At 51.2% G+C, this 17,701-nt stretch overlaps 1 protein-coding gene across 16 annotated transcripts in view; it reads left to right on the forward strand.

Annotated features, from left to right (window-relative positions):
- The window catches only part of BCAR3 (BCAR3 adaptor protein, NSP family member), a 191,149-nt gene that overhangs the window by 157,870 nt on the left and 15,578 nt on the right, over positions 1-17,701 (forward strand). For 6 of the 16 annotated variants that reach the window (XM_070592608.1, XM_008533154.2, XM_070592607.1 and 3 more), the window contains 5 exons: positions 3,178-3,306; positions 5,812-6,254; positions 9,332-9,435; positions 10,533-11,176; positions 16,272-16,387. In XM_070592608.1, coding sequence (XP_070448709.1) covers positions 3,178-3,306; positions 5,812-6,254; positions 9,332-9,435; positions 10,533-11,176; positions 16,272-16,387 — 1,436 coding nt within the window. Of the gene's footprint in view, positions 1-1,582; positions 2,126-3,177; positions 3,307-5,811; positions 6,255-8,169; positions 8,957-9,331; positions 9,436-10,532; positions 11,177-16,271; positions 16,388-17,701 lie in introns of those variants that run through there. The other 10 variants (XM_070592614.1, XM_070592613.1, XM_070592615.1 and 7 more) reach the window with 6 other exon arrangements.

Consider the following 17,701-nt stretch of genomic DNA (forward strand, 5'->3'; position numbering starts at 1 on the left):
ACCTGTCCCATTCCTGGTCCCCAAGGAGCACAGCTATCAATCAGAGTGCTCCCAAAGATACAAATGGATACATTTTGCCAAATTTTCTTATGCAGTCAACCCTCACCAACCATGGGGTCGTTAGCCCATCAAAGTACTTCTCTATAGCAGCAGAATCATAGCCGACAAGGTCAAGGTTTTAAAAATACAGGCACTTTGGAAAAATAAAGGTTGTATTAATATATGTGATTAAAACAGTAAGTGAAAATTCTAGAAGGTATGCACCCCAAAATAACCACTATTTAATCAAGCATCCACTGCCAAAATAAGCACTATTTAATCCTGAGGGTGACGACATGTGGGTGACTTTTGAATTGCCTTTTCAGTTGTCTGGGAGACACTGCCCACATCATCTGCTGAGGCAGAAGCTCCCAGCTGCCAACCTGACTCCTTTTAACGTGGTGGAGCCCTCGCTGGCTGGAAATGAAGAGCCCTTTGCAGTTGCCCGCTCACTCTGGAGCCGGCTCCCTTCCTCCTTCCCTCCTCCGATCCTCTCCCTCCGCAACCCCTCTCGCTCTTCACTCCCTCCCTTTGTCTTCCCCTCCTCCCCTTTTCAAATACAAGTCTAGGCAATTGTGTAGCCTCCTAACTTTTCACAAATTATGCAAGAGCTTAAGGGCATATTCTTTGAAGTCTGGTCTTCCACTCCATCTTATTTGGGAGGGTCCATCTTACTGATCTTTCCTCTCCTCCCTGGGCACTGCCCCATATTGCCTCATCTCCCAAGTCTGCAGGGGGAGAAAACAATCATTGTGGATTTTCCTCTAAGGAGTTAGGACAGAAGTAACAAGATAGCTGATTTTATATTTTTTGGTAGCAAGTGTAAAACATTATTATCTCAAAACCTAGAGTGAAAGATTGTTGCATATAAAAATGCTAAGAAACCTTACTGTTTATGAGAGATGCTGAGGAAGAGAGAGAGGGTGGAGTGGTGGCGAGTGGCCTGGGTAGTTGGCATCAGAAGGAAGGAGAATGCAAAGACAAATACGGGAATAGCATTTGGCATCTGGGTGAGTACAGTTTCACTGGGAGGATACACAGAGGATAGGACCTGCTGCTCTCTGCGTCTTCGGAGCTCAGACCAAAAACCCCGCTCAGGGCGCAGCACAGGGCTTTAGGCTAGGCATACAGACTAACCATCGAGGAGGCTAAATAGGGGCCCTGGTCACGGTATCCTCAGGATTTAGTTCAGCTGCCACTGGCAGGAACACTCAGAATAACAGGCTTAAACAAGATCAGAAGATCACATGGAAGACCTGGAGGCTGGCAATCCGGGGCTGGTGTGTTGGCCTCACAGTTAGGAAGGACCTGGGCTCGTTCCGGTCTTCTGCTCCCCCATTCCTAGGGTGTGGCTTCCTCTTCATGGTCCAGGATGGTGTTGCAGCTCCAGCCATCACATCTCAGCTTAGAAGTCCCACCGACACTGCAGTTTACCCTTCTTTGGCCAGAGCTTGTGGCCAGTCATGTGGCCACATCTTCCTGTAAGAGAGGGAGATTAAGGAATGTCATCCTTTATCTGGGTGGCAACATGCCCACCTAAAACAGGGCTTCAAATAATTGGAGAGAGAAGAGGAGAACCTCCATAACTAAGAAAAGTCACAGATGTTCCTCATCTCGGAGTATTTGTACATTCAGTGAAAACAGAGTGTCTGATACCTTCAGGCATTGCCTGAGGGCACTGGGGAAGAAGGCAGATGGGTTTCTGTACTCCTGAAACTTACAATCTAGGGGGAGGCAAGACAGACCATAAACCAGCAGTAAATGTGGCCCAGTTGACAATCTACATTCTATACGCAAGTCTTTCCACTGTGCTGTCTTCAGATGTACCTGTACATAATTAACGATGGGAGCAGACAGTGTCAAACATCACTGCTAATGCCTGCGGGCATCTTGGGCAACCAACATCAGCATCTCTTTGATAGGAATTCAGCTCATCAAACACTCCCGAGGGCCTGCTGTGAGAAGAGTGGTGGGGAAGAGGAGCGGGGAGGAGTAAACAGTAAGCCAGAGCCCCACCTTGAAAGTGGCCCGGAGTCATTCTCCAGCCATTGCCCTCATGGGCCAACATGTCCAGAATGACTCGAGGGTAAGAATCCAGCTGTAAAACCCCAAGGCTGTTTTCTTTTTCTTGAGTGGAGAGGATCTGGGGCTCTTGCTTTGCTAAGGTGCGGAGCAGTGTAATGAGGATGGTAGTGTGGTGGTTCCGATGGGCTTTTGAGGCCAAGCTGGGAAAGCTGAGAAAACACAAGGACGTGGCCTTTTCCTGCTCACTTGACCTTCAGCCAGCTGTCCCTGAGCCTGGTTTTGCTGCGAACCGGGCAGGTGTCCAAGTTCAGCTCCCATGATTTAAGTGGGCGTGTGTTCTAAATTAAACCTGGAGCCGGTGTTGCCCACCCAGAACACCTGCCCTGGCCGCTGTGCGATGACCCAGGTCCCTGATGCTCAAACTGTCTGAGGTGAGGGACCAGTTTTTTAAGTTTCAATTTCCAACCTGTCATAAAAATGAAATATTAGAAAAATGAAATTAAAAAGACACAAAATACAAACTTAGGCTTCTGTTCTTAGATTCAAGAGACATAAGATTACCCTATCCAGTTGCTCGAAGAGTTTCTACAGGCTAACTGAATTCCTGAACTGGAGTTTGCCAGTAGCAAAGAAGCCAGCGCCATCAGTACCTGCCTGGGGACAGCAGTGTTCTACGGGCCCAGGCCCAGGGCCAGTCAGGGACTGCTGCCCTTTCCAGCTCCCTGTTAGGACAGTTCTGAGGAGAATGAGGAAGCTCTTTGGCTCTCTAGGTGTCCCTCATGCCCCACACATCTGTCTCTGGCACCCATGCCCAGCTCCCCATGTTTTTAACTGCCCCCTGAGTAGATTGATACAAGAAACAGCTTGACTGGCTCTCTTATCATAGTCCCCATGTGCAGGGGAAAATTTTATTACACACTTGGAGCCAGAGAACTGAAAGGTCACAGCTAATTGTAACCATTATCCAGGCTCCCCTACCTAAACAGCGCTTTTGGCATATACTGGTCTGATCAGCAAAGCAGCCAACTACAGGTGGGGGGTCATCTCCAGCTGGCTGGCCTGGCCCCGCCGGCCCGAGTAGGGCAGGAGGTCACTGTTGACCCTGTGTTGCAGTTCTCCAAGGAGAGGCACGTCATGGACAGGACCCCCGAGAGGCTGAAGAAGGAGCTGGAGGAGGAGCTGCTGCTGAGCAGCGAGGACCTGCGCAGCCACGCCTGGTACCACGGCCGCCTCCCCCGACAGGTACCTGCCGTCCTCCCTGCCGGCACAGGCCCTGCGGTTCTCAGACAACCCCCAGAGTGATGACCCTGCAGGGTCACACTCCAAGGCCACACAGGAGCCAGCTCCAGTTTAGCTAAAAACAAATACTATAAAGTAGCCTATGATGACTTAACTTGGGCCCATCTCTAAGGAGACCTTGGGAAGAGCCGAGGTCAAGAATCCAAAGTACATCTCCATATGCCCAGCAAATGATGAAGGAAAAGCAGATGTTCCTGTGGTCAGCAAACACCGAGTGGGCAGGAGGCAGCAGCCACAGGGTGGGAACCTGAAGAAGTAGGAGGCCGGGCTGTGGTTCAGATAATTGAACTCTTGGCCGGCTGCCTACAGCCTCATGTCCTTTGGAACCTGCTTCCTTGTTAAGGCAGTGGCTTAATAGGTGAAGAAAGGGTATCTTCGGGTGGGTGCAACAGAGCAACAAGGCCACCTGTGCCCTAGTGGGGCCAGCAATGATTCCCTCTCCATCCTTCCCCTCCCCGGTCCCCTGGCCTGGAGATAGCAAATGGAGAAATTACACCAGTGACCACAGACTCACAGCCTAGAATGTACTTTGTGTGATTGTCTTTTGGGTGATAACCGTGAATAATGTTTTTTATTTAATAGTATAGAAGTTGAAAAATAAAGTAAGTACAGAATTGAGGCGTAGAACTCCCCTTGGGTTTTTATTGTAACCTGATCTGGCCAGTCATTCACCCAGGACATAGGACAAAAAAGGGGGTGGTGGGGGGAAGGGCATCTTGTTGTGAATTATTTTTTTAATGTAGCAGATTTCTTAATGCTATCAAGGAAATAATCCTATTCTAACTCTTTTTCTAGTTTAAAATTGTAGAAAATACAGAGAGCAAAAAGAAAAAAATTAAACTCTCACTCATAATTCTCCCTCCTAGAGGTAACCTCTCTGAACATTTTGATGTAAATCCTCCAAGACTTTTCTAAATCAAGTATGAGATAATACTGAATATACTCTTTTGCAGCCCACTTTCTTCACTTAACAACATACCCTGAGAATTTTCTCCTGCTCTAAAATCTCCTTCTGCACCATCCTACGTTGTATGGATGTCCATTGTGTGCTGCGCTGCGATTTTTGGGGCATTCTCACCAATATCATCTAAGATAACTACTATGTTCATAACTATAATTATTTCCTCAGGCTCAATTCCAAGAAACGGGATGTCTGTGTGAAAATATTTTTAAGGCGAAGATGCAATTTTAAAGTAACAATGGTAGCATACTATTCTAAGCTAACTGATCAAAGGTTGGAATGTCCTGGAAAAATTGTCAAAGTTTATGAAACTGATGCCTGTTGCCACCATCCTTCCCTTATCATGATCAAAAGTTGGTTTCCCACTTGCCATGAGGTAAATTTTCAGCTGCACCACATTCCAGATTGTATGTCTGAACACTGCAACAATAACAACCACAGTCAGAGCCAACACTCTACTCCTTTTCGTCTTCACAGCTTTTCTGTAGGCTGTATTATCCCCATTTTACAGATGACATAACTGAGCCACAGAGAGATTACATAACAACTTGTCCAAAGTCACACAGCAGAGCCAGAATGCAAACCCAGACAGTCTGGCTATTGGAATGATTGTGCTACAACAGGATATAAATTCTCCCTTATGCTATAAACATCAGCATCCTCATAGTTAACAATTTTTAAGCATCTACTGTGTTCCAGGTACTGTACTAGTGCTTTGTGTATATTATCTATACAAATATGTAATCCTCCCAATAACTCTGTGGGATGAGGGACCCAGGCCTGACTTTGTTCCAGCTCTTCCCGCGAGTAATCTATGTGCCCAGAACCCACATCGAGTCTCTCATTCCCCTTGCCTCCACCTGCGTATGGACCCCACCGCCCCACTGAACAGGCCCCGAGAGGGGCGTCTTAGGAGAGGGGTCTGAGGATGACTCACAGACGACAACAGACACCCTCCTCCACTTCTTGGGGGCGGGCATCACACCAGCCAGACATGAATTTTCTTATTTCTAATTTTCTGTCGCTTTATATCCTTCAGGTCTGCATAAATGTCATCTTCTCATGACACCCTCCTGACCACCCCATTTAAAAGGACAACCCTCATCCTCTCCTGAGGACTTCTTATCTCCCTTCCTGATCTACTTTTTCCTTAACTTTACAACATCTGAAACACCATACCTGTTGCTTATTTATCCTCACTAAAATAGAAGCTCGATGACAGTGGGGACTCTAGACTGCTTTATTCACTGCTGTAAACCCAGTGCCCACAAGAGTCCTTGGCACATAGTAGGTGGTCAGCAAATAGTTCTTAAATGAATGAATGGATCCTCTCAGAATCTGACATCTGAAAAAATAAAGAGCTGACTGAGGAAGAGAAGACATAATAGCATTGTCTTCTGTGGCCCAAAGGAGCGGGGAGCAGTGCCCCTTTTAAAAGGAGTGTAAGCTTGCCTCTCTGAGGCCTCACTCACCATTTTGTCCCAAAGGTGTCAGAAAGCCTTGTGCAGCGAGATGGCGACTTCCTGGTTCGAGACTCTCTGTCCAGCCCTGGAAACTTTGTCCTGACCTGTCAGTGGAAGAACCTCGCTCAGCACTTCAAGATCCAGCGGACGGTGCTGCGGCTCAGCGAGGCCTACAGCCGCGTGCAGTACCAGTTTGAGATGGAGAGCTTCGACTCCATCCCCGGCCTGGTGCGCTGCTACGTGGGCAACCGCCGGCCCATCTCCCAGCAGAGCGGAGCCATCATCTTCCAGCCCATCAACAGGACGGTACCCCTGCGGTGCCTGGAGGAGCGCTACGGCACGTCCCCAGGCCGGGTCCGGGAGGCCGACCTCACCGAGGGAAGGCCGGATGTGGCCAAGAGGCTGAGCTTCACCACGGGCGGCATCCAGGCCCGAGAGCAGAGCTTGACCAGGGGAAACCTCCTCAGGTGGGTCGGGGCCTCATCAGGTGGTGTTGCGACCGTGAGGGGCACTCCAGACGTGCCCAGGCTGAGTTAGGCAGACAGGAGCTCACCTTGGAAGAGGGGAACGATGAAAGAAGTTCAGAAGAATGCCAAGGGTTGCTGGGAGAGCAGGCATGAGGAAGTGCGTGATTGGTTCCCAACTGAGTTGAGGCCAAAAATAAATGATGCAGTTGCTGAGGAAGCGGAGGGCTGACCCGGAGAGACTTTGTGAAGGAGGTGGGCTTCCGGTTGGTCTGAGGGCTGGGGACAATCTGGATAGAGGCTGCACAGGGGAGACAGGGGAGGGTGTTCCGAGGGGGTCAGCTTGAGCATAAATGTAAAGATAGAAAGGGGCAAGGGTTGTTTGGAGTGAGTAAGTTGGTGGCGCTGGAGCAAAGGGTCCATGTAAGGGGCTGGCAGGGGTAGGTTTAGGGAGGTGACCCCGCCAGATCTTGGAGGCCTTCACGCCAGGCTGGGGGCTTTGAGGGGGCCTCAAAGACTCGACATGGTGGACGGGGTGTCCTAAGAATAAAATGGGATAGCAATGCCCAAGACGGGTGAGGAAGAGAGGAGCAGCAAGACCATTTAGTGATCGTGGAGGGTCAGGCTTTGTGGGTGGAGGAGAGGGAGAGTCAGGAGTGGGGCGAGCCAGGCTTTGGAGGAAAGGCCCGTTGCACCATCTGAGATGCGGCTGTTGGCGTGCCGAGGGCTGGTGTCCAGCAACAGTTTTGGGGTTTATGAGGGTAGTTAGGCCTGAGGGCTTAGAATTAGGCTGGGTCCACATGGAAAGGGTGGTTGACTTGGTGAGAACAGATGAGATTCCGAAGACAGGAGAGGTCAAGAGCCTGGGGGCTGCAGTCGGAAGCTTGGGAAGGGGGAGAGAAGATGTCAGAGCTCTGGGTGCCCACCAAGGCACCTGCCATGGACTATCAGTGCCGTGCCCTGTGTTTGTATAGGACCTGCCCCTCCTGGAGCTGAGAGTCCTGGTGCCAATTGTCTAACTGGTGTCAGGAAAGGCAAGCAGAGAAGAGGCGGCGTGGCGGGGCGTAGGCCAGCCCCCAGCCCCTCCGTGACACGGCTCCCCTTCTCTGGCTCCCTGTCGTCTAAGCTTACACACTTAAACCAAACTGTTTTATTCCACTCAGAGGTTTTCTTTCTGGACCAGGAGGAAATGTCATAAACTGTAATTTCTAGACTGCAAAAATTCACAAGCAAAATACTGCACTCTGTGGGTAATAACAAATTATGGCCATGTGCAACCAGGAAGCTCCGGTAGATGTTAGTCATTGTCTGGCTGTAGACCCTGCCTGCCTGGGCCCAAATGCTGTTCCACCACTGACCTGGTCGACCCTGGGCAAGCTACTTACCCTCTCTGGGGCTCACCTTCTTCATCTGGAAAGATGGCACTTGTGAGGGTTAAATGATTTAAGATAAGCAAAGTGCTTAGAACAGGCGGGCGCATACTAGGTAAGTGTTAGTAACCATAATAGTAATGATTTTCTGGAGGGCAGAATGTAGGACTCAGGGCAGTTGCAAGGACGGAGGCAAGAACTGATATTTAGAAATTCTCCTTTTCATAGTAATAAGGTTGCACTTAAGATCCTTTAAAATATTAAAGGGGTTCCTTTTCTTCTGTTTTTTTTGGGGAGTGAGGGTTGACTGCTCACCTGACCAACAGGGACGGGGCCAGGGCGTATTTGGCGACACTGGGAACCCCTGCCAAGTGTGGTGTTGCCGGAGAAGGCCTCCTGGTCTGCCCTCAGCAACCCGGATTTAAAATATAATGTTTTTTAAGATAAGAAGTGAAAGAAAGACTGAGAAAGTCGCTAAGTCAGTGAGACACGCCAACAGAGCCGCTCTTCTGATTGCACTTTGAAAGCAGAGCTCCCTAAGCCTTGTCACTCTTGCCACAGGCGGTGGCCCAGCAGCGTCAAAGCGTGGGGGTGGGGCGGGCTCCGCGGGAGGATGGCCGAGGCCCCGCCCCCCGCGGCCGCACCTGCGCTGACGTCACGGCCGCCGCGGGCACAGGTGGCGCTCTGGGCCACGGGGCGTCCTGTCAGGCGGCGTTCTGGCCGGTGGAGCCTGGCTGCTCCGGTGACCACTGCTAAATAGCGCTTCGCAGAAGCCATTGCCTTTTGGAATTTGCCTTCTGCCCTGCCTTATCTCTGAGGGGTTGCTGGAACTTTCTCTGTTGCTGGGAATTGGGGGTTTTTTTTGGTTTGTTTCTTTGGTGCTTGCGAAGGTAGGAAGGAACTTGGCCATTTCTATCATGGAAACTTGTGGGAGGGCCGTGAAAGTCCATTAACCTGGGCGGGTGCGTGCTTTCTCTTCTAGCAAAAGAGAGATTCTGTTCCTTGGTGCTAATTAGAGAAATTGCCAGTCTGGGCTGGCAAGGGACAGAGGAGTGCTAGCTAGTGTGTCGAACGGTCCAGTCCGCCTGTCCCTCTGTGGCTGTGCTGGGCCTTCTCTTGCTGTTTGGTGACCTGGCTCAGCCCTTTTCCAAACTCAGCACGAGCAGGCTGGCTGCGGGGTCACTCAGTGCATCTGGGAGGATGGGTCTGACAGCCTCCCCGGGCCATCCTGTGGATGATTTGGGGGATGCAGAGATTTGCGCTGAGATGGAAACTGCCCCACAGCTTCCTTCCTAACTTGTGACCCTGTGCGGCATGGCGGAAAATGCATGTTAGGTAAACAAGTCATTCCTCCTGGGTCTGTAAGTCATTTGGGGCTCAGTTAAAAGTACACATTCCAGTTCATCAGATTTTCCTGAGAGGAGGGTGAAACCTTTACCCTGCGCTGCTCAGCGGGATGGACAGGCTCAGAGGAGGCGAAGTTGGACCTAACAGGGTTGGTGGTGAGGCCGGGGGGGCTGGAGCCCAGGCGCAGTCACGTGTTCCTCGCCCCATCAGTGATTTCCTCCGCCGGCAGACATTCCTTTACTGTTGGGGTGTGCTGTCGCTCTCATTCTGAGCAATCTTTTTTTTTAAAAAACTTTCCATGATGCTGCCTAAAGATTTTCTGGTTTAATGACCCGTTTTTGCCCCACTTGTCTTCTGCTTCAGAAATAAAGAGAAGAGCGGTAGCCAGCCAGCCTGCCTGGATCACATGCAGGACAGAAGAGCCTTGTCCCTCAAAGCCCACCAGTCCGAGAGTTACCTGCCCATTGGTAGGTCTTTGGGCCTTTGGGGTTGGAGGGAGACCGTGTGCCCCGATTTCCTTCAGGCTGCTTTCCCTGCTCCACCTGGTCACCTAATTTGGGAACAACATAAGGCTCCGTGCCTGCAGGCTGGAGGGTGCAGGGTTTGTAGAACCGTATCCGGGTGTGAATCACTGAGCTGGACGCTTTATGTATACTAGCTCTTAAGCCTCGTAACAAGCCTGCAAGGTGGGCATGATTATCCTCTTTTTGAGGCTGAGGAAACTGAGGCACAGAGATTAAGTGACTTGTCCAGAGTCATCCATCTGGTTAGTGACTAAGCCAGTGTGTGAACCCAGGTTCTCTGGTTCCAAGCTCCTTGCTAACTGGTGGTTTTCATGACGAATGAGCCCGCTTCCTCAGTCCCCTCCCAGGGCAAAGGGTGGGTGAGTCAGTCCTGGGGCTCCTGGTAGAGCAGCTGTCCAGAGAGAGCCCTCTTCCTCTCTATCTCCTTTCAGACCTAGAAGAGTGAGAAGGTGTGGGATGTGGGGAAACTGAGGAAGCAATTATGTTGGTAGGCCGTGGGACTGTTTTTCATTCTTTTTATAACTGACCTTCCTTGGGACCACAAGGTGACTTTCCTGATGCCCCTTCGTAACCTGCCTTTATGTGGGCTATGTCATCTTCTTGTTCCTTCCCGGTGTGTCTCTAGCTCTCTCTTAAAGCTGGCGAGGATCCCCCTGGCTCTGAGGGTGACTCAGGGCTCTGAAGCTGTGTGGCTAAAGACTTCTGTTCCTTAGGGTGAGATAAGATTGCTCACCGCACTCCAGGCCCAGTGTATTTTCCTGTTCTGACTGTATAACCTCTGTGACCATAAAATGACATTGCCGCCCAGCTGTCGGCAGTCACTGGGATTTAGAGTCCTCCAGAAGTGGGGTGAGGCCAGCCTAGAAATGTCCTAGACTGCTCTAGATTGGGTGCCAGGGGGTCATACTGAGTTATCTTTTGAGAGTGGAAATCGAAACCCAAGGACATGACTTGAGGTTGGGCAGCTATCACTCGAGTTTTGTTTGTCTTGTGTTCTCTGCACAGCTGAGCTTTTTCTGACCCTCTCTCATCTTCCACAGGCTGTAAGCTGCCCCCAGGTGTGGACACCAGCCCCTGCCCAAACTCACCCGTTTTCAGGACGGGCAGTGAGCCCACCCTGAGCCCAGCCGTAGTTCGAAGGGTCTCCTCGGATGCGAGGGCGGGGGAGGCGCTGAGGGGCTCAGACAGCCAGCTGTGCCCCAAGCCGCCCCCAAAGCCCTGCAAGGCGCCCTTCCTTAAGGCCCCCCCGACCCCGTCCTCCTGGCTCAACTCAGAGGCCAACTACTGTGAACTGAACCCAGCCTTTGCCGCAGGCTGTGACAGGGGAGCAAGGCCACCCTTCTGTGCCCAGGACAGCTATGTGGAGCTGCTGACAGCCAAGCAGAACGGGGCGCCAGGTCCCCGGAACTCTGGCACCAACTACTTGATCCTTGATGACGACGATGGGGCAAGGCCTTGGGAGCCGCCAGCAGCACAGATAGACAAGGGCCAGGAGGACGAGCGGGAGTTTGTGATGCCACTCCTGGAGACTGCCTCCTCGTTCAGGCCCAATGACTTTGAGTCTAAGCTCCTTCCTCCTGAGAACAAGCCCCTGGAGACAGCAATGCTGAAGCGTGCAAAAGAGCTGTTCACCAACCACGAGCCTAAGGTCATCGCCCAGCACATGCTGAGCATGGACTGCAAGGTGAGTGCCCTGGCGGGCGGGGCTTTGTCCTGGCTTTCGAGAGTTTGGAAGGGGGATCTGTCTGGGCCTCCCTCTGCCTTACCCTTTAAGTGTTTTTACTCACAGGAAAAGACGGAAGATAACCGGGTGTGGGGATTTATTTAAGGGGTGGGACAACTTATGCACAGGCAGGAAGCTTATAAAGTTCACCTTGGACAGAGGGATGGCAGGCTGCTGCCCAGGCCGTGTGTCCCGGCCCTGCTGGTGTCTGGAGCTGCTGCAGAATCCTTCTCCCATCTGGTGCTGATTTTCAAATTCTCCCCTGGTCTCAACCCCCTCAGAACTGGTAAAATCCAGTCCAAAGGAGAGTAGATTGTAGATGAAAATGCAGTTTCTGGAGTAGCAGAGCCTTGATTATTTTTATTTCATTATACATTATACATGTGTACATTATATATTTATTTTATTGTTACTAAAATAGTCTTTAGGATAAATAAACATTTTTAAAGTTACCCTGATTTTTTTTTTACAAGTAATACTTGCTCAATTTAGAAAAATTATAAAATACTGATTAAGAGAAAAGAAAAAAATTAAAAGCACACAAAATCCAGTTTCCTGGTGATCACCAGTGTTAACATTTGCTCTGCAAATAGAGAGGTGTAATAATTGTACACATGTGTGTTTCTTTACTACAGAAATGGCACGGGTCCATACGTACTATATAAACCCGGGGTCTTTCCTTGAACAACATATCATGACTGTCTTTCCATGTGACTTATTAAATATATGTTTACATCATCATCATTTTTGATAGGAAGCCTTTCTTTTAGATATGGGTGGCTTTTGTTCATAGGTAGCCCCAGAGCAACTTCATCCTTTGAAGAGATGTTTCTAGAAAGCAGGTGTCTCGGGCAGGCTCAGCCCACCGCTCAGTATAAAGACACAGACCCCCTGCGTCTGAGCAGCAGGTAAGGCCTCAGTGAGATGTGAAGCCTTTCTTGTTTGTGGCACAGTGTAGTCAATGAGCTGCAAAGCTCAGGGGTTATTTAGGAACTGAGTTTTCCTATGTAAATTTCCTGGGTCATGAATCATGGCAGGAAATCTAGCCACTGAGCTCTCCGCAGGGAGATCCCCAGTTGATTGAGGCTTGTGGGGCGGGGGACACAGGAGGCTGCCCACAATAGCCTTGGGGAACATTGAGCAGGGCCTGGCTGTTCTGGGGTAAACAAACCCCTTCCTAAAAACAGGACTGGGCATCAGTCAGGACCTCGTCGCCAGGGCTGTGAGGTGATCCATGTGAGTGTGCGTGTGTGTGTTGTGGGGGTATGGCCCCTCTGCCCAGCCGGCCTGGAGAACAGAACCAGGAAAGGGCTGTGTTGGAGGAAGAAGGGTGTGGTCACTGGTTGGCTGCATGTCCTTGGGCAGAGCTCACAAGTGGTCAGATAATTTGCTACAGTAAATCCTTACCTCACTTTAAAGCGAGCTCAACCCGTTTGGGCAGTAAGAGGATTCAGCATTCCTGTTCTAGTAAGTTCCTCATACTGGGCCCTGGATCTGAGAGCAGAGCCACGCCAACAGGCCAGGAGCCTGGCCTGAACCTATCTGGCTTCTCCATAGAGGCAGCTCCTTGGGAAAACATGGGTCCAGGCATACAGAACAGCCTAGTTCCCAGGAGGAAATGAATCCTCCTTCCTCGTGGCCTCAGGCAGGGCTTGTGGTAGTCTAGGAGGAGGTGAGGTGCCTGAACACTCTTTGCAGGAGGCTCTGGAACCTTCCCACCACCTTGGCAGCCAGGAAACTAGAGCCCGCATCTGTTCTCAACTGAAGGAACATGCACCCTGCCCGTTCTCGTCCTGTTTCTGCCTTTGTACTTTGTTCTCCTGGTGGGGCCCCGCTCCCCTGTCTGCCTGCAGGCACCCCTGGAAGAGGGGCTGGATAGAGCCCCAGGCAGCAAGGCAGAGACTGCAGCGGGAGCTCCCTGACTCTGCCCACTCCGGCCCCCAAGGGCAGGGCTGTTTAGTTTTCCGTCCTCCCTCCTGAGTCCACCACCATTTCCTTGTTCTCTTCCTGGAACCACTGTCTGCAGGGCTTTGCCAACAAAGCAGGTACAACCAGCATCTCTAAGAGGGAAATAACACAAGGGCTGTTGTTACCCGCTCCAAACACAGCAGCAGCCAGACCCAGATGGGCCACCCGGAAGCCAGGCACAGGCACCAGGCAGCATCTGGGGCCCAAGTGCTGGTTCCTGCCTCACGCACAGAGCCCAGGGCTGGTGCCCTAAAAGCCATCAGGACAGTGGGTGGTCCTGAGCCCCTCGAGGCTGCCTGCCCAGCAGTGTCCAGCCCTCCCCTGGGGCTGCCGGAGTGGACGTCCACAGAACCCTTGTCACCCTGCCAATGGGCGCCACCCCGGCCTAACTTGCCTGGTGTGCAGCCTTCTCCCAACCTCTAGTCTTTCCAGTAGCTGGAAGTGAGGCCCAGAAGTTAAGAGTTTAGCCTCTGGGGATGAACTGCCTGAGTCTAATCCAGCTTCTCCTTGACTCTCCCCGAAAAAGGAGAACAATACCAGCTACCCAGGTGGTTGTGGGGATCACATGGGATAACACATGTAAAGCCTGTGTGCCACGCCTGGCACGGAGTGAGGCTAAGTGTTCATTAGTGTTATGCATTCAGCCTTGATGGAGTGCCGACTGGGGGCCAGGCAGGCCAGGCCATGGTGTGGGAGGCAGGGATGGACAGTGATAGAGGAATTCAGACCACAGCCAGGCGGGGAATGCTCTGCAGGGGAAGCCACAGCAGCTGGGGGCCTCTGAGGCAGGGTCTTGAATAGGGGGGAGCAAGGGGATCAGGGTGGGGACGTCTGAGATGAGTTTTGAAGGCTGAATAGGAGTTGGCCAGATGAACAACACAACAGAACACAAACAGCAGGCAACACACATGTGCAGCGACTCAGACATCGAAAACCGTGGGAGGAGGGGTTAGTTTACAGAGGACTCACTCTGTGAGGAGTGAGGTGGGGATGGGGGCTTGGGGGGGGCCTGGCATCTTTCCTTCGATGTTTTTAAGTCTCTGCTTCTGGGTTCCTGCCAGGTTGCTGCCTTCAAAGCACTTTGCAGTCCAGTGAGGGAGACAGGCCCATAAGTGTATAGTGCACATCAGAGTCCTCTGCTGAGGGCAGCAGAGACGGCGAGCACAGCCAGATGATCTCATTGCAGTTTAGAATCTCCCTTGGCAGCTGGGAGGAGGGCCAGGTGAGGCGGTAGGAAAAGGAGCCGGCAGAGTTCTGAGATCCTGCAGAGCTAGGATAGCTAAGGTCAGAAGAGCAGAGGCTTGAACGCCTCGTGGGACACTGATGTCGCTCTGCCCTGCGGGCCCAGAAGTGTTCATCCCTCGTCTGCATCTGTGGGCTGCACGGCCCTGAGCATCTCCCGGGGGACCTAATCCGGGCCCTGCAGAGCGAGCACAGGACCCCCTTGACCCAGAGCTCAGCCTTGGGGCGAGCAGGTGGAGGCACTTGCTGGTAAAGCCCCAGGAAAGTGACCAGGGCATTGCATGTTTGCATTGCAGGAAAAGAGCATTTTTTTTAAAACTTTCCTCACTGAAGAAAAACAGATTGGAGGCTTTTCTCTTGGAGCAGGTGTCACTCTGGATGCTAGTGCTTCCAGAACAAAACTGAATCAGTGACAAGCCTTTGAATCTCGTTACACAGAGTGCACGTGGATCTGGAGGTCACTGCCACAGGCATGCTGGGTTTGGAGCCTCTGACAGGGCAGCTGTCCAAACAAGCAAGCAAAGTGCGTGTGACCACAGGTGGCTGGGGTGTGCATCTGGAGTGCCTTGCCATGGTCCAGGTGTAAATCCCTTTCCAGAGATCAGGCCAGAATTCTTCCCCCTTCCACATGGCCAGTGATTCACAACATGTATTTTCAAATAGCTTTTTGGGGCTTTAAGTTCATTTGATCCTTTGCAAAGTCCTTGAGAAAGGGGAACTTAGCACTTGTGTTAGAGAAGGGGAAACTGAGGCCCAGAGAGCACAGTATGAATTCTTCATCCTGTTCTGGAGTCTGCCACTGGATAGCTGACTCCCCCAGGCTCATTTCCCCAGGGCTGACAGTGGTTCCTTTGCTCAACCACAGAAGTTAAGGGTCAGGGTTAATAACATCAGCTAAACTTCCAGATGTTTTTTGTGGCCTATTATAAAGACATCTGGACTGTTCATTTGCCTGGGATAATTATAGTCGAGGACAGCCCCACCAGATGGAGGAGAGGAAGTGTCCAGTGCCTGCCTGTGTCCAGGGTCGGTTAGACTCATCGTACCTGCTGGCTGTGCTGTTAGTACGTCCGTGCTCTGGGGGGTGCATTAGCCCCGTTTTAGAGATGTACTGACTCGGTTTAACAGTTCAAAGTAACATGTAATGACTATAAATGGTCACCTCATACCTGGTTCTAATAAACTGTGATTATACACTAGAACTGAGATGGGGAGAGCTGGCTGGGACAAACAAACAAACAAGGGTTTTCTTTAAGGAAAACCTCTCAAGGGAAAAGTGGGGGTGTTTGGAGACTTTGAGTTTCAAATCGCTGTACATGTTTCTAATAGTTTCCAGACGTGCACTGCATTCGTGCGGCGCATTTACTGAGCCCAGGAGAGGCGTAATTAAGGGTAATAGCAGCCAGCCCTGCCGTCAGTGAGACCAGGAACGACAGAGCCCGCCGCAGAGGGCAGGATGCGATTCTGCTTTTCCACGGCAGGGGATCTCGGCTCCACACACACGTGACCCTGCCGTTGGCAGCAAAATGTCGCAGCAGGATGTGACCTGTGTTAGACACAAGCTCAAAGCCACAATCTCTGACTGGGCAGAAACACCAAATCTGCAGATTCTGCAGACCAATTTAGGTGCTTTCTGCTCAGGTGTTATATTCCAGTATGTGTATTAAAATTCTCAAAATATCAAATAAAAACTTGTGTTTTCGGATGCTGTTGCTCAAAAAGAAATGCAACAAGTAAAGCGCGTCCACGCGGTCCCAGTTCAATGTATTTCTTTTCTCATGCTAAATTCGTGTTCGCAGCAAGCCCACTTCCCGATCCAGGACATTACCACTTGTGTTCTTGACAGGTCGCTAGGATACTTGAAGTCTCTGAAGAAATGAGGAAGAACATGGGCGTGAGCTCAGGGCTGGAACTCATTACCTTGCCTTATGGCCACCAGCTGCGCCTGGATATCATTGAAAGGTGAGCAGTGCTACCCTCTGCATTTCCGGCCCTTCCAGCTCCTCGCAGGCTGTCAGAGCAGCAGGTTTCCAAGCAGAGAGGCGCAGCACCCACCCGCCCCAGAGCCGCCTCCCTCAGGGGCCTGTGGCCCCAGCCAACTTTTCCCAGAAGCCTTAGCCAGAGAGTTCCTGGAGGTGCGCAAAGAGACAGCACAGAGAAGTCAGAGGACAAAGAACACGTTCCTGTCCCTGCTCCAGGTGGGGGTGGAGAAGAGAACAAGTGAGCGCTCCTGCCCCCTCACTGAGCTGCAGCTCCTGTGTCTCCAGATTGCTTCAGGAACTGAGCAGGAGTTTGTGGGGAAGGTTGGGAAGAACAGAGTCTGAACGATATTGTCTTTGAGGGGTGGACGATGTTTTCTTTGAGGGGTGAACAGATGGAGGATCAGAGGTCAGGAGATGACAGCACGCAGGTCCCCGCTTCTAAAGCATGGCTGCCCTCTCCTCCTGCAAAGCCAGGGCCGTGGCTGTCCATTAAAACCCACAGTATGCATGTCAGATGTTTAGAAATTAGAAAAACAGAAGTAGTGAGGCATGTTTTTAAGAAAAGAAGCGTTAGACTAGATTCTCATATTACCATAGAAGTTGGCCTTTTTGACACACACAAAAAAACAGTTGGTTTTGGCAAGACCATCTTGTTATCTTAAGTTTTCTGTTTTTCCAACCAGTTTCCCAGTTGCCCTGCACGCGTGCGGGTTTTAACAGACAGCCTGAGCACTGGCTTTTCGTGAAAAGAGGGCAGTGATGCTTCAGAGGCGGGGGGCCCCTGGCTGTCCACGATGTTCTAGCTTACAACACTCTCCAGTACAACTTCTGTGATGGCTGAAATGTTCCCGTCTCATTACGGTAGCCACTAGCCACACGTGGCTGTTGAGCACCTGCAATATCATGACTGAGGGACGAAATGTTTTATTTTCCTGTTTACTAGTTTAAGTGTGAATAGCCACATTGGCTAGTGAACAGAGCAGTCCTAGGATGTCAGCCCCTAGGAAGTAAACCCTGCATTTCAGGTCCCTGGGGGACTGATACAGCTGCTGCTTTCAAGGTTCTCTGACTATAAAGCAGGTGAAGCAGCTCAAGTGCCACCGCTGCTCTGGCTGCACAGCCGCAGATGCACCCGACAGAAAACACCCAGCGTGCCGAACGGAGACGTCTGGGAGGCAGGAGGTTAGGAAGCGGTCTGTGCTGACTTTGTTCAGGCATCCTTGTTAGGGAATTGTAGGTCAACTTCTGAATTTTCCTGCTTTTCCTGATCAGACTTTTCTAGATTCCACACTCT

This window comes from Equus przewalskii, chromosome 24, assembly GCF_037783145.1.
Source record: "Equus przewalskii isolate Varuska chromosome 24, EquPr2, whole genome shotgun sequence".
NCBI lineage: Eukaryota > Metazoa > Chordata > Mammalia > Perissodactyla > Equidae > Equus > Equus przewalskii.